The sequence below is a fragment of the Heloderma suspectum genome, chromosome 7 (genome assembly GCF_057233095.1).
Source record: "Heloderma suspectum isolate Gila_16-S chromosome 7, 16-S_ref, whole genome shotgun sequence".
In the NCBI taxonomy this organism is placed as follows: Eukaryota; Metazoa; Chordata; class Lepidosauria; order Squamata; family Helodermatidae; genus Heloderma; species Heloderma suspectum.
The window spans coordinates 89,010,874-89,027,164 of NC_139464.1; the positions used below are offsets into that span (position 1 = coordinate 89,010,874).

Genomic DNA, 16,291 nt, shown 5'->3' on the forward strand with positions numbered 1-16,291 from the left:
CCTGGCTGTAGCATTCTGCACCAAGTTCAGCTTTTGGATCAACCTTAAGAGCAGCCCCACATAAAGTATACTGTAGTAATCCAGTTTTGAAGTTGCCAGTGCATGGGCTATAGTGTTCAAGCTATCTGTCCAGGAATGGCTGTAGCTGTCTTACCAGCTGAATCTGGTAAAAGGCACTCCTAGCCATCGGAGACAGCTCCAGTGACAGCAGATCGAGGAGTATCCCCAGACTACACCACTGCTCCTTCAAGGGTAATGTAACCCCACCTAGGCAAATTATCTAATTGCCGGACATGGGAACCACTCACCACAGAGCCTCCATCTTGACAGAATTCAGACTCCATTTGTTGGCCCTCCTCAAGCTTGCCACTGCATCCAGACACTGGTCCATGGATTGCACAGTCTCCACTGATTCAGCCGTTACAGAAAAATAGAGCTGAGTGTCATCACCACGCTGATGGCACCTTGCTCAAAACCCCCAACAGCTTAATATAAATATTAAATAGCATTGGGAAGAAAATAGTGCTGTGTGGCACCTGTATTGCCCCAGCCGGGGCAATACAGCACCCCACAGCCTAAGCATGATGAGCACTCCCCCAAAACTACTCTCTTGAATGATCCTGCAGATAGGGCCAGAACCACTGAAGAAAGGTGCTTCCAATACCCAATGGTATCAAAAGCCACTGCAAGGTTTCAGATGACAAGGGGGAGATTTTGTGTTTGAATATATCTTGGCCAGAACAGGGCTGTGTTTAGAGATTCATACAGGGTTCCTGAAGTCAGGAGCTGGAGCCTACAGTGCACATGCTTCTTCTGCCTTTGAGCATAATATTTATACTTGACTTGGCCAATCCAGAGCATACTGAGTACGTCCTTAGAATTTAAAGTTCATAAATCAAACCTTGACAGTAAACAAAGTATTGCTATCATATCTTCTTCCCATTGGTACTGGTCACTTTTCTTGTAATGGTCGCATCAATGTAAATTAAAATTTAAAAATATATGAAGATATACTCCATATGTGGATATATACTTAGGGCACAGCCCACTAGAGAGTTAAGCATGCTTAAAGCCAGTGAAATAACTGAAGTTTGTAACTTCATTCTTTTCCATTACAACTACATGTCATTAAAATAATCTACAATGCACAGAATGTGTCAGAGAAACAATTAACATTCTGCATTTCAATTCGGCTGAAGAAGACCCTCAACCCCACACCCACATTGATATGGTTGATCGCATTTCAAAAAAATGCTAAAGATTGTGATAATAGGTCATTTTGTGGGTGCAATCCATTAAAAAGAAATTTACATTCACAAAGTTATAGAGGAAGGGCAAATCCATCTATTTATCTATCTCTATATATTACATTTATATCCTGCCCTTTTTCCTCTTGCAGGGAGCCCAAAGCATCTTATATGGTCCTGCTCCTCTCCATATTATCCTCACAACAACCCTGTGAGGTAGGTTAGGCTGAGAATCAATGACTGGCCCAAAGTCACCCAATGAGCTTCATAGGCAAATGAGAACTAGAACCCCAGTCTCTCAAGCCCCAGTCCAACACTCTAACCACTACACCACACCAGCTCTTTATTTATGGTCCATTTCACTTATGCTTTTCTTACCCATAGATCTTTCATTTTTGCATTAATTCATGATTTTTAAAAATTCTCTCAAAACGCATCCCCCAATACATATTGAAATGTGTATTTTCTCTCTAAATACATATTTAAAATTCATATTTTCACATGTTTAAACCGCTGCGAACTGTGTCCCAACATTCAGAGAAGTGCAAAATCCAGTAGATAGCTAAATTCTAATCCATACATTAGCATAAGGGGTCAGATCATTTCCTATAGGAATTTGCAAAGATCAAATTCCTCAAGCATGTCCACAAAATGGCTTCTGTAATAGCACCTCCTTTGCTCCCTCAGATATTAGGGGGCAATGTCAAAAACTGTCACTAATCAGGTTTCAGCTCCACCCTCATACCTTGACAAATCCTCAAAATAATAAAATTGCTATTGTGGCTGAGCGCAAGTTCTTTGCTTTTGTACTTGTTTTAAATAGAAAGGGTTCAGTCATCGTTGTCTTTGTCTAATTTTTTAAAAACATGCCTGACATCAGCTGAATGGCATATACTCCAATCTTGGGAATGTGTATCCTCCTGGCTTCATGTTACATTCCTGAAGATAATAAATCTCAAACCTGACATAGTTACAGACCCTTCCTCCCACCCTTCTCTTCTCAATAACCATGAAAATGAAGTGCTACAGTTGGGAAAATCTTTCCCCACCCCACAGTTTGGAATGACACTAAGCATACCGAAGCAAAATAGTCGTTGCTCTCCATTATTTGGGTGAGCACGAAGTCTTTGTGAGTGTGCTTGTTGTTTTATTTCCTACTTTCCTCCTGGCCTTGAAGTATGTAGATGAGTATATATTTTCCTGGTATCAGGCTGTGCTAAATATGGTCGTGGTCAGTATGTCAATAATCCCCGTGTTTAAGAGACATACAGACACTGGTGTGTCGGGACATTCTTTCTGTTCAACTCTCTTGGTGACGTCTGATGCTTAAAACAGAGCATGTTTTCATCCTTCCGTACATTGTCGCAACCCCCTAGGAATACTTTTTAAAGGGTGCTGCAGCTACTTGGGGAAACAGTTGCTAACCAAACCAGATACAGACGCCTTGATTTCAGCTTTTGTGAATGCGGCATTGTAGTTTCAGCTTTACCTCAGCCTGACAAAAGAAGGGACCATGTCGACCTTTGGCTACAGGCGAGGGCTTAGTAAATATGAAGACCTAGATGAAGATGAACTCCTCGCTTCTCTAACTGATGAAGAGCTGAAGGAGCTGGAGAGAGAGTTAGAGGACATTGAGCCTGACCGGAACCTTCCAGTGGGGCACAGGCAAAAGAGTCTCACGGAGAAAACTCCAACAGGAACTTTCAGCCGGGAGGCACTCATGGCCTACTGGGAAAGAGAGACCAGAAAACTTCTAGAGAAAGAGAGGATGGGGGCATGTGAAAAGGTAGGGTAGCCATTGCAGAAATATTTCCTCTCTCTTTTTTTTTACTTTTATTCAAGTAAATGTTTCTCCCTTCAATATTTGCTATTGAACTAAAAGGCCCATTAATCAATGGCAGCCATATTTATTAAAGTGAAAATATTGTAGAATGTCAGTGAAAGATCTCCTTAGTTGAGAGAGGGCTGATCGACATATTCACAAAGGCAGAATGCTTCTAAGATTGTACTTCTTCAGACTGTAGATGGGAACACTTATAAAAAAATCCCTGATGTAAACATTACTGTCTTCTAGAAAATTAGCACATCCGGGAGAGAGCTAGATGACAAACTTTCTGCCCAGTGTGCTAGTCTGCTGTGCAGGGAGATTCGTTTTTTAATTTTTACATGAGGGAGTATTCAAAAATGTAACCAGGCTCCAAGTAAATAAGTGATTCTACTGTGTCAAGGATGGGGGACATGTGGCCTTTCAATGTTGTTGGACTGGAGCTCCCCTTAGCCCTCACTGTTAGCTATGCTAGCTAGGACTAATGGGAGTTGCAACATTTGGAGGGTCACATATTCACAAATGTGTGGTATGTGATGTTGCTAAACGTATAGTTCAGATCTCCCAGGCTTCAGTAGCACATTTCACATACAAAATGCTTTATAGTCAGTGTCCATGCTTTAGAGCAGCTGAGGCTCTAGACGACTGGCTTCGAGGATCTACTTCACTTTCTTTACTAGAACCTAAGTGCAAAATGGTGGCTCAGGGGGTGGAGACAATTTCCAGCTGCACCCCATAAGTCATATACTGGGAAAGGGTGGCCACTTGTGAATCACAAAAAAAGGACAGGCATCACCAAAAAAGAGGGTAAAAGAGAACACTGATTTGTATAAAATGTGCATATGCTAATTTATATGTATAAGTGCAAATTTAGAAATAATTATAATTTAAATAGAAATACGATTCCTCTGAGCATAGTGTGTATGAACTGGAGACCTGTGTGCCTTGCTCAGTCTGCTGTCCAGTTGCTGTTGATGGACAACTTCAAGGCCCAGCTCTTCCTTCTATCGGAAGGAAGAGCTTTAATTTACCATTTAAGATAAATGGTTCTTTAGACTGGAAAGGCCTTCCAATAGAGGATGCAGAGGACGTCAAATAAAGGACAGTCCTCTGGCAGGCCTTCGAATAGAGGACTGTCCTCTGCAGAAAAGGAAACATGGCCACCCTACACAATGAGGGAGAGCAGGGACATGCAGACTAGCTGTACTCCCTGTTGTCCTCCATTATTTCCCAGGGTTCTAGATCGTGTGGAGGAACTTCAACAAGTAGAGAATGCTTCCCACTGCAGGCATTCACTTCTGACCTGTGGATGGCAACAAAAATGGCAATGGCAGGGGGACGGGGAAGGTAGAGACAGAGCTAGCATGTTCATCCCCACTCCGCCACATCATTGCATGGATCATTTGAATGCCTAAATAAGGTTTAGTGCAAATCTACCTCTGAGTTAGTTCACATCAGGTTTAATAACAACTTAGGTTGCATCCAATGGTGTTGTTCCATCACAACATTCCCCCCACCCAATGGTGGGGGGCGGCGGCAAGAGGGAGGAGAGGACAGGGAAGTCCCATTGGGTGGGTTGGATCTAGGGATGTACAGATTTTGTAAAATACATTCTGTCTGTGTTTCATGGATTGTCAGGTGTCTTTGGTTCCATCATTCACTCATTGACAGAATCAGATTTTTTTTCTGATTTCCCAAATTTGTGCAAATTTGCAAATTCACGCTTGCGAAAATGTGCAACATTCTCCCCGAAATGCGCAAATCTCCCCCAAATGTGCATTTTCATGCTTTAGCCTATGGGGGAAATGCACATTTTCAGCTGGGTTTTTTTAATTTTATGTAGGGTTTTTGCAACTAAATTTCAGAAGTAAAAAAAAAAAGATCTGTAGTTGCATGGAATCTGTGCGACTTGGGAAGAGCCAGTCCCCTGCCAAATCTGTGGGTCAGATTCATAGAAATCCAAACTTCTACTTGATTCTGTTGTGGATTTCTCCAACATCCCTAGTTGGATCCAACCCTTAATTTGTGTGTGTTGGGGGAGAGCCCCTTTTTTTACTTTTATTAAACAACTGGGAATCAAAAACCCTTGCTGATTTACTGAAAGCCATTCAGCGATCTACTAGTAGATTCCCATCTAGTCCCTTCTGCCCACCCTTTCTCTGTAGAATGGCACAGCTAGCCCCAGCCTTTCTGTGGGTCTTTGGTATCTTTGACAGAAACTTTGTCACAAACAGCTTTATAATTGCAGGAGAGTTTCAAAAGCAGTTTGCTATGGAGATTGGGGTTGGGGGTTGGGTGTGCTGCAGTTAGGGGAGACTACTGGGAAAGATGGGAATGATCCTGTCAGACTCAAGTACTTTTATGCCCCATTGATTTCAATAGGAAAGATTTAAGTTTAAATCTTTTTAAACTCTTCTGCTGAAATAAGTAAAATGTAAAGCTGCCTAACGTTGGCAGGATCATGCATATAGAAATACTGAAGAGCATGCAAAAGTTCTCCTGCACACTTAAATCAGCTCTTTTGCATCACAACCACTGGACAGAATCCAAAGATCCTGCATGGTAACTCTTATGCACCTAGCCAGGTTTCTAGGCTTGCCTCTGAAAGCAGCCACAAAAAACACCAAACCATGTGCTCCCTGCGCAGGGGAATTTCAGGGCTGGTCTAGGTACACACAGATTTCTTTGGCCTTTACTTTATTAATCTGTACCACAACCTAGTAAAATGGACAGTTGTGTATTTTTCCGGATTTTTAAAATTCATTCTTGTCTAGTGCAGATGCAGTGTTCCAATTTGTAACCTTGGTGAAAAGAGTGTGATTAGGGACAGGATTGTACCCCTCCAGCCAGTCCTGCCTTGTGTGTCAAGTCTGCCCACCCTTATTTGGACTGTCTTCACCATGGTTAATTCGAACCCAGTTCCATCTTAACCAGGTCTTTCAAATTGGATTAGTATTGCATAATTATTAAGGTTGGTGCAGAGAGCACCCTTAACTATGGTTAAGGTTACCAGAAGTAAGGGTGTGGGTAATTTGTCCATAAGGGATTGGGGGAAGGAGCATTCAATCCAGTTGTTCACTCTTACAGCACAATCCTACATATGTCTACTTGAAAGTAAGTCCTATTGAGTTCAATGGGGTTTGGTCCCAGGGAACTGGATATAGGATTGTACCCTTAACCTTTTAGTCATGGTTGGAAGCACTACGTCTACTCTTCACCAGACCTGGATCCCCAAAGATTAGCAGGTCACAGCTGCCTTTAAAAGATCATCCAGGTCACAAAATCAACATATTTTTCCAATTAAAAGGTCTTGCATTGCTCGCAGAAGATACTCGTGCTCATGCTATTGTTTCTATTTTACAAAATTTTACTAAGAAATAGCTCACTTGTCAGTGTGTCAAAGGCTGGGCAGGGATTAAATTCAGCCTTAGGAGAAACATTTCAATCTTTTATAATGGGGGAGGGGAAAACTGCACCAAAGCCAGGAAACCACCAAATGATCAGTGGTTGGGGGAAGGGGATGGAGCCAGGGGAAGGAGGTGCGGTCATCTGGGGAACCCCAGAGGTCCAGGCTGAGACCCCAGGGAGGCCAGATTTGGCTTCTGGGCCTGAGGTTATAAAATAATAAATAACTACTTTTATTTACAACAACTTTTAAAAACAATTCATGAAACATGTCCACATGTATCAAAACCACATCATTCTGTTCACAACAAATGACTATTTTATATTTGCTTTCCATTTATTTAAAAGAAGGTGTCTGGGGTCCATGTTCTATCTACCAGATCCTCCTGGTTCTGATGAATAGTCAGGTAGGGTGGGGGAGTCATAGTACTTGGGTAGGCAAAATAATTAATAAACTGAATATCAGACTAAAGGAAAAGTATTTTCCAAAATATTGTATTTTATATCTGAGAGTATCTCAACAGCTACCAACCACATAGGCTCAAAGGGGGTTGTCATTTTTCTCCTATATGCCTTTGTTTCTTTTGTAAAATAATCACTTGTTTTTGTAGAGCAGCAAATTGGAAAAAACCCAACAACAACTAAATAGAGAATAGCATTCCTAGCAGTATACAGATTATAGGGCTATATTTACCACTGAACCGATAGGGCCATGCTCTCTACCCGTGTAAAGCGGGTATCCCAGTTGACTTCCACGGAATTATCTCACTTCTCGACTGGCACTTATCAGAACCCAGCTGGAGGAATGTGACCGAGCACTACGGCCAAGGTGTTGGTATGCAGTCAATCAAAATATTAATATACTATTGGTCATGAAGTCTGTCCAATGGTAACAAATAAATAATAAAACAATACTACAAAATAAAATAATAAACAGTAACAATCGTGATGCAACGAGTTTTGCAGAGCTGTGTAATGCAATTGCACACCCAAATAACTACTATCGCTATGTCTGATCTGAGAAGGTACGAGCACAGTTAATTCTATACTTAATTTCAGCCTACACTTGAGGCTGCTTGGCACTTCTCTGAAATTGTTCTCCATTTCATGCTCAATTATTATTGTAATTATAGCTCCAAACATTTAGGGCACGATCCATTGCACTACAAGCACAGGGCCCACACGCAGAGGATTCCAGTGGGGTTCAACTGAGGCCTGGTTCCCTGCCAGCACACACACAGAGACACACACACAGGTGTGTGCACCAGCAGAGGTAGTGCAATGGAGTGTTAGACAGAATAAGTGGTCTGTATGCACCTCCCATATCCTCATTAGCCCTCCATCCCTGTGCTTCATAAATTACGCATTTCTGGAACAGGAGTGATATGTATCAGGCAGAGATTGAAGGGTATCTGGGGATTCCTATTTCCACAAATGGCCCACATGCCGATGGGGAAACAGTATTGCAGTCTCCTATGCACAGGTGCTGCATCCACAGTCCAAGTGGACTGATGCCCCCAAACTTTTCCCGGCTTTGTTTGCTAGTAGTGGTATCTTTGTTTCTCTGGATTTTCACTTCTTATTTCAGTCCTAATCAGTGATTATAGTGCAACTACTGCTGGCAGCTGGAGTAAGGACTGCAAAACCAGATTACCAATTAAGAGGGCTGGCTTGGGTTTCAGATCCCTTCTTTGGAGAATACTGGAGGATAAATGTTGGAGGTTAAAACAGATAAACTTGTCCATGTATATGGTGTGGTGAATGCAAGTTAGACATAGAAACTGCATAAACATAGGCGAATTGCACACATTCTCATGAAGGCACACAAATTGAGAACATAAGCCAGGGATGAGGAAGCTCAGGCCCTGGGGCCAAATCCAGTCCTCCTGGGGTTCCCCTTCCCCTGGCCCCAACCCCTTTCTCCCAACCACTGATCATTTGGTGGTTTCCTGGCTTTTGTGCAGTCCTCCCCGCCTGCTCCCCCAATTCTAAAAGGTTGAAATGCCTTTCCTAAGGCTTAGTGACTGGCAGGAAGAGCTTTAAGCTAAACGATGCGGGGGCTTTTTTGGTATTACACAGAAATAGAATCAGAGGGTTGGAAGGGGCCTACAAGACCATTGAGTCCAACCCCCTGCTCAATGCAGTTTTAGCCTCTCCTTTTTTACTTGGCCCAACCCCCTTTGCCTTTGCCCCTGCCCACCACTGGAATGCAGCCTCTGAAAACTTCTTCAAAATTGAATTTGGCCCCTGGGCTGAAAGAGTTTCCCCACCCCAGGCGTAAGCTGAGATTTGTGTACACTGACGAGTCAATATGCAAGGCATCCACTTTCAGACCATTGGTGAATGTTCTTCATTTCTTTATGTTTAGCATACGTTATGTCTATTCACATTCTCCATTCATTGCACATTAAGCTGAACATAGGAATAATGTTCTATGACCTTAATACACAGATGCACACACACACACGCTTATGGAGGCACAATGGTGCTCTCAGGAAAAATCAGCATAGGATTGAATATGGAACCCTCTTTCTTCCTTCTCACTTTCTGGCTACTCCTCAGCCATTTATGCACTGCAGTTCACCAGCCAATATTTTCAACATTAGGCTAGTGCTGTGCTCTCCAAGGCCACTACTCGAAGGGATTCCTGGTGTTGCTGTGCTTCTGGGGAATGAAAATGGCAGCCTAAGTTTTCTTTGGACTGGTAAATCAGGTTTGGCCTTCCTGATGAATGCTAGTTTTTTGCTCTTCTTTTTAAAGGGTCACATTACTGCTCTCATACATGAATGATACAGCTAATCATGAAAACAGCAAAGTTATATAATGCTGCTGATAATGTGTGCTTGATGTAGGAGGGTGTTGCATTACTTGCCCTCAGTGATGTTGTGGATACTGTCAAATAGGTGCCCATGACACACAACTATAGCATCCCAAATTGCAGTGCTTGGCCATATACTGTGGCCTGATATTTCAACACATGAGATACCTTCAATACAAAAGCTGTCCCTGAGGGAGGATGTCTGGATCTCATAAAGTGAATGAAAACAAGGATGCATTTTTGTTTGATAAACTAATAATCTGGAAATACCCTCAGGAGAATGAAGATCGAAAGCCCTTAGGATAAAATACGTTTTTACATTGAAGAGAAATGTGTCAAGATGCTGAAACATAGATTTTATTTGTTAAAAAGCCCTATACGGTTTGTCCTATCTTTATTTCAAGGCCTTCTTCAGGAGGTTATAAAAAACATCTGCAGAAATTCCTTTAATGATGTCTCCTACTAAAATTGAATTTCAGGGCTTTTTAACAAGTAAAATCTCAATTTCAGCATCTTGAGACGTTTCTTTTCTATTCGTGGGTCTATTTTGGATGCTCTCCTCCTTTTTAACCTCATGTTTTTACATTGGTAATCTTCATTCTCTTTTAGGATTCTAAACAAGAAGATGATGATGACAAATCTGAAGAAATTAATGAAGACTATTTCACAGAAAGCAACAGTGAGGTTTCTGAGGAGGTATACACTGAAGAAGATGAAGAAGAGGATGACAAAGAAGAGGACAAAGAGGAGGAGGAGGGGGAAAAGGAGGAAGAAGAAGTTGATGGAGAAGGAGAAGGAGAAGAAGATGCAGATGAGGAGGAGGAGGAGGAGGAGGAGGAGGAAAAGGAGCCTGTTGATGAGGGTAAAAAGACTACAAACACTGAAAGCAGAAGAAGTTCACTCAAGATTAAACTAAAGAAATGCAACAAGAATGAAAATGAAATTGTTACCAATGGTCATAGTGAAAAGGATGCAGAAGACTTGAGCTGCAGAATGGGTGCCATGCATCCATGTGGAAATCCAACTGTGATTGAAGATGCATTGGAAAAAGTTAGGGACAATGATCCTGACACCACTGAAGTCAACTTAAACAACATTGAAAACATCACACCACAGATGCTTACACATTTTGCTCAGGCCCTCAGGAACAACACTGTAGTCAAAACCTTTAGTCTGGCTAACACCCATGCTGACGACAATGTTGCAATGGCTATCGCAGGTATGCTAAAAGTGAATCAACATATATGGAGTCTGAATCTTGATTCCAATTTTATCACAGGCAAAGGAATACTAGCTATCATGAGGGCTTTGCAGAATAACAAAGTTTTAACAGAATTACGGTTCCACAACCAAAGGCATATAATGGGCAGTCAGGTTGAAATGGACATTGCTAAACTTCTGAAGGACAATACTACTATTGTGAAGCTAGGATATCACTTTGAGCTTGCTGGACCAAGAATGAGTATGACAAGCATCCTGACAAGGAACATGGATAAACAAAGGCAGAAACGGATGCAGGAACAAAGACAGCAAGAGCCCAATTGGGATGGAGCAATCAATCCAAAGACCAAAGCTTTGCAGAAAGGAACTCCTGGTTCTTCACCTTATTCATCTCCTCGAGGTTCACCTTGGTCATCTCCAAAACTTCCTAAAAAAGTCTCATCTGTTCAGAACCAACCTTCTCCCAGCAGTTCACCTCAATCCTCTCCGAAGATTCCTAAAAATGTTCCTCCTGTTAAAAACCAACCTCCATCCCCACCACCACCACCACCTCCTCCTCCTCCACCACCTCCTCCTCCTCCTCCTCTACCTGCTCAAATAGTTCCAGAGAAAAAGGCACCAACCAGAAATATTGCTGAGGTTATCAAACAGCAGGAAAGTGCAAAGAAAAAGCCTCTACAAAACAAACAGAAGAAAAAAGGCAAGAAGAGCAAAAAATATGAGAATGAGATCTTGAAAGAAATTAAACATTCATTAAAATCAGTCCCAGACAAGACTTCAGAAGAAGGTTCACGTCCCTCTTCACGCCCCTCTACCCGACCTTCTACCCCAGTGAGATCCCTCCATGGTGATCTCATGGATGCAATTCGTTCAAGTAGCATAAAACAGCTAAGGCGGGTAAGTATCTTCATTCCAGAAGCTAATCAGATTTAGAAATAAGTTGGGTTACGGGTTCACAACAATGAATTTTTAAAAAATGAGTACATAGGATGATAGATAGTTCTATGTTTAAATATCTGAGTTAAACTATATCATAAGATTATCATCACTATCAAATTTCTAAGACAAATTTCTAAATGCATACACTACATTAATTTGTTTTGGTTTGTATCATCGTGCCATTAAAATATCTAGTGCCTGAGTTAGAGTACTGTCAGTTACCTAATCGGTTAACAATTAGGTGTGTGGGCCAAACTATACATTCTATTAATCACATCAGGGTATGATGCTGCTTTTTTTCTTTAATTTTGTGTAAGGGCATGTGGTCCTGATACAAATTAGGGCCAGAGTACTTTGGGAGAGGAGTGTTTAAACTACCCCCACCCATTTTCCCCTTTGTATTCCACCCCCCATGGGGGAGGGTTGAAAAAAGAAAAAAAGCCTCCATTGGAATATCACACAGAGAGACAGACAGAGACAGAGAGAGTGTATTTTCATGTAGCCACCAATATTTTTGAGGTATTGGCCTGATCAATCCCTGACAAAGTAACTTTAAGTAAGCTGCTCTTCAGAAAATTATGGAAATTTGGATAGTTGGGGACAGCAGGAGAAAAATTAGGACAATATCAATTTTCAGTCCAAAGAAACCAAAACAAACAAAAAGGTAAGTTCTCAAAAAGTGCTAAAGATAACGGTCTTATTTAGTTGCAGAAGCACTCCGCTTTCTTAACATGCTTAATAGGTTTCAGTTTAATACACTCTTTGTTAGAGGTAAAACCCACGTTTCCTAAAGGAGTTCCTTTATATTTCTTTATCTTTGGGAGAGTCAAATACCAGAACAAGTATTTTCCCTAAAATGACAACTCTTCATTGAAGAGACAAGAAATGCCTTTTGGCCTGGTATCTTTGGGCATCTGCCAAGGCCCACATTGCCACCTGTTGGAGTCTCCTGAACTTGCTGCTCCTTCTCCTTGCCATCACTACAAACAGTGACAAAAACAAGGAGGTGGAACAAAATTGTCCACTTACTTTGTGCTATTCCTTTGGGTGGTTGTGGAGATCGGTACCAGAGGAAAATGGCAAAAAAGTGATGCCTTGGAGAGGGGCGGGGGCATGGGGTGGGGGGAGCTCAGACAGCACTTGCCTAAGGCATCCCGCTCAAAAAACTTGGAGACGGCACTACTGAGCATGACAAGAAATTAGAGTGTTTTTGCAAATAAATATATTTTCTCTAGCATTTTAGGGGGTTCACCTCTTTGGCTTATATAGGTAAGTTCTCTCAAAAGGTATGTGACTGAGGGACTGTTCCCTTTCAGATGGTTTGCTGCTTACTCCAGACTCAAACTTCCTGCCTATTAAAGTGAAATGGTTTTAACCAGTTTCAATTCCTAAGGGGGTTTGGGGAGTGGACAGAGCTGCATGATTGTTAATCTTGTTTAAAAATGTATTGTGTAGTTTAGATGAGCCCATAAAAATCTCTAAGCCCAGACAGACATTCATGTCGCGCTCAGTCTTGCAGGAACAGGTGGGCTGGGGGCTTTCTGAGCGGCAGAGGGCCCTCATCTGATTTAAGTGAGAGGTTTCTTCAGAACTGAAAATGCATCAGAAACATATCAGATTCCCAGGCTCAGTAGTGAAGGAAAAAGAGTAGACCTGGATCTGGAGATGAGATGCACTCTGTTTTTATATATATAATTGGGTGGGGACTTCTTGGGGCCCTTGAGCCTCATTTTGGTAGCTTGAGCTGTTGTTATAGGTCCAGAAATAGCCCCTTTTATTTTTGTTGATCATAGCATCTATTTCATGCCATTCTAATGAAGTACGTTTAATGCATGCCATTATTCAAAGCCTAATCTATTTTGTTGTTGCTGGGGGACTTAGAATCCCAATGTGGCAAGTGGCTGTTGGATACAGGCATGTTTACATAAGGTACTTCCATGTCTGAAACTGCATGATGGGAAGAGTTTCTACTCAGCTCAGGTCTTTCTTGTGTATACCGTTTCTTCCCACATTAGGATTCTAGGGAGTGTGTGGGAGCATCCCCATAAGCAGATGTGAGAAACTGCCCCTTACGGCAGGAATGCCAATGTCTGAATTTGGGGTGGTGGCATCCAGATGCTCCAGATAGTGGTCTGGGAGCAACATCAATCCCTTCCCATAGATGGCAAGTTTCTGTAAAGTTGGCTATCACTTGTCACCATGGAACACATGCTCTCAGATAGGAGGTCATTGATTGGCAGGCGAAAAAAAAAATACTTGTGCAAGTTGGCCTCATTTTGAAGATGTGCAGTGGAGCTTTGCCTGAGAGAATGCACAAGAGTAACAAATAGAATCACATGTATAACATGCATATGAAATAAACTCACATGTGTTCCTTACAAGTGTATCTGAAAGCATTAAAATTAAAAAATTAAAAGCTCAATTAACTACTGGATTAACATTTGCAGTCCAGATTCAGCCAGTGGGCCATCAGTTAGCCAATCTTGCCATATGCTTTCATCAAGATGAGCAACAGTGCTCCAATATAATGGAAAAGAGCACTTCCTGTACACATTTTTTTTCTATATATTAGACAGGCAGAGCAGTCCTATTTTGTGGTTGATCAACCACCATATTCAAAGGTGTGCTGGGTATTTCAGCAAGGACAGGGGGTTGGGGACAGCTTCCCCTAAGCCACCTTTCTTGGTTGGTGTGGGAGATGTTTATTTCCTTATTATTATCAATGGAAGGAGATTAACTACAGGGATGGCATAGTTCAGGGTCCATTTGTAGGGTTTCATAGAATCATAGAATAGTAGGGTTGGAAGGGCCATCGAGTCCAACCCCCTGCTCAATGCAGGAATCCAAGTCAGAGCATCCCTGACAAATGGCTGTCCAGCCTCGTCTTGAAGGCCTCCAGTGTGGGAGAGCCCACCACCTCCCCAGGTAATCGGTTCCATTGTCGTATTGCTCTTACAGTCAGGAAGTTTTTCCTGATGTTCAGCCGGAATCTGGCTTCCTGTAACTTGAGCCCATGATTCCGTGTCCTGCACTCTGGGATGATCAAGAAGAGATCCTGGCCTTCTTCTCTGTGACAACCTTTCAAATACTTGAAGAGTGCTATCATATTTCCCCTCAGTCTTCTCTTCTCAAGGCTAAACATGCCCAGTTCTTTCAGTCTCTCTTCATAGGACTTTGTTTCCAGTCCCCTGATCATCTTTGTTGCCCTCCTCTGAACCCTCTCCAGTTTGTCTGCATCCTTCTTCAAGTGTGGTGCCCAGAACTGGACACAGTACTCCAGATGAGGCCTAACCAGTGCTGAGTAGAGGGGAACTAGTACTTCCTGGGATTTGGAAGCGATGCTTCTATGAATGCAGCCCAAAATAGCATTTGCCTTTTTTGCAGCCACATCACATTGTTGGCTCATATTCAGCTTGTGATCGACAACAATTCCAAGATCCTTCCCGCTTGTAGTGTGGTTGAGCCATGTATCCCCCATCTTGTAACTGTGCATTTGGTTTCTTTTTCCTAGGTGCAGAACTTGGCATTTGTCCCTATTAAATGTCATTCTGTTGTTTTCTGCCCAGCGCTCCAGTCTATCCAGATCACTTTGAATTTTATTTCTGTCTTCCAAAGTATTAAAAAGTATTCAAAGTTTGTTTGAAGAACAATGGGGCTTAGGATCCTGTGGATCCTCAACTGCCCTTGACATGCCCCTGAAACACCAGATGTTGACCCCTGCCACCAGTGTAGCACTGCTGGTGGGACATCAACACCCTTGGAACTTTTCATAGGCATAATTGGGGGCCTCTGCTTCTAACAGCCTCAGCCGACCTTTTCCTGGCTTTAGAATTGATCCCAAAGATAATTTTCAGGCTTACGCCTAATTATTTCCCTTCCCGTTAATATTCCTAAATAATACTAAAGACCCTCTTTTTTTTAGGTGGAAATCCCAGAAGCTCTGCGATAAACCCATGAAATGGAGAACATTGAGAATACTACAGTGGTTAAGAGAAAGGTACCGAATGTTTCTGCAGTGATAAAACAGACTAATGTAAATGGCTTCAAAAGTGCACTCTTAGATTTAAAATATGAAGAGAGAGACCTATGGAACGTCAAGTAACGCTTTTAAGGATGCATCAGCATTTTTTCATTTGTAAATACGGAAAGTACTTTTTTATCTAATGAGATTTCTATGAATAGTTTATTTCGATATTCTTGTTGATATCAAGCAGCACAGAACATGTTCTTTCTACAGAGAAGTAATTGTTCAGTGACCTGTGTTGTTGTTGTTTTGTCTGCCTCATGAATTTACAATAAAGGTGGTTTGAATTTTCAAGTGACAAAGCAATCTTTGTCCTAGATTGCTGGATGGGGTGAAGGGAGCATGATGTGATCTCACAATGATGTGAGATAATTCTTCATATACCTAAGATTTAGGGTGGACTCATCTGGGATAAGGTCACCACATGAATAATGCTGGAAATGATGTGTGTGTGTGTGTGTGTGTGTGTGTGTGTGTGTGTGGTGGCAGATGTAAATGGTAGCTGATCATCATATGGATTGCACCAATCATGTGGAGTGTCTCCACACGCTGGTCATTGTTAAGAATGTGTGATGCTGGCATGGAAACCCTGCATTTAATGGGGGGGATTGACATGAGTGGTTCTTGCATGCTGCGACTACCTAGGAGCTGATGCCACATGGATGTTTTCACATAGAGTTGTGCTGTATGAAGCCACATTGAACAACTCCTGTATAACATGTTTCTCTGGGCAACTTGAAGGTCTGTACATTTCTACATTACATAAACTAATCCTCTAAAACATCCCCCCGTCCCTACATATAATTTATTTC

The 16,291-nt window shown here is 42.0% G+C and overlaps 1 protein-coding gene across 1 annotated transcript; it reads left to right on the forward strand.

The window, feature by feature from the left end:
* Positions 1 to 2,754: 2,754 nt before the first annotated feature.
* Positions 2,755 to 15,404, forward strand: LMOD2 (leiomodin 2). Its single transcript, XM_084811829.1, has 3 exons — positions 2,755 to 3,033; positions 9,905 to 11,413; positions 15,378 to 15,404. The coding sequence occupies exons 1-3, from the start codon at positions 2,761 to 2,763 to the stop codon at positions 15,402 to 15,404; spliced, it is 1,809 nt and encodes a 602-aa protein (XP_084667955.1). The 5' UTR covers positions 2,755 to 2,760.
* The last annotated feature ends 887 nt before the right edge of the window (positions 15,405 to 16,291 follow it).

Bases quoted from the DNA above. Each gene is read 5' to 3' on its own strand.
- LMOD2 (XM_084811829.1), top strand. From the start codon at position 2,761: ATGTCGACCTTTGGCTACAGGCGAGGGCTTAGTAAATATGAAGACCTA. The intron at 3,034-9,904 runs GTAGGGTAGCCA...ATTCTCTTTTAG, and splicing joins GGATGGGGGCATGTGAAAAG to GATTCTAAACAAGAAGATGA. The intron at 11,414-15,377 runs GTAAGTATCTTC...TCTTTTTTTTAG, and splicing joins GCATAAAACAGCTAAGGCGG to GTGGAAATCCCAGAAGCTCT.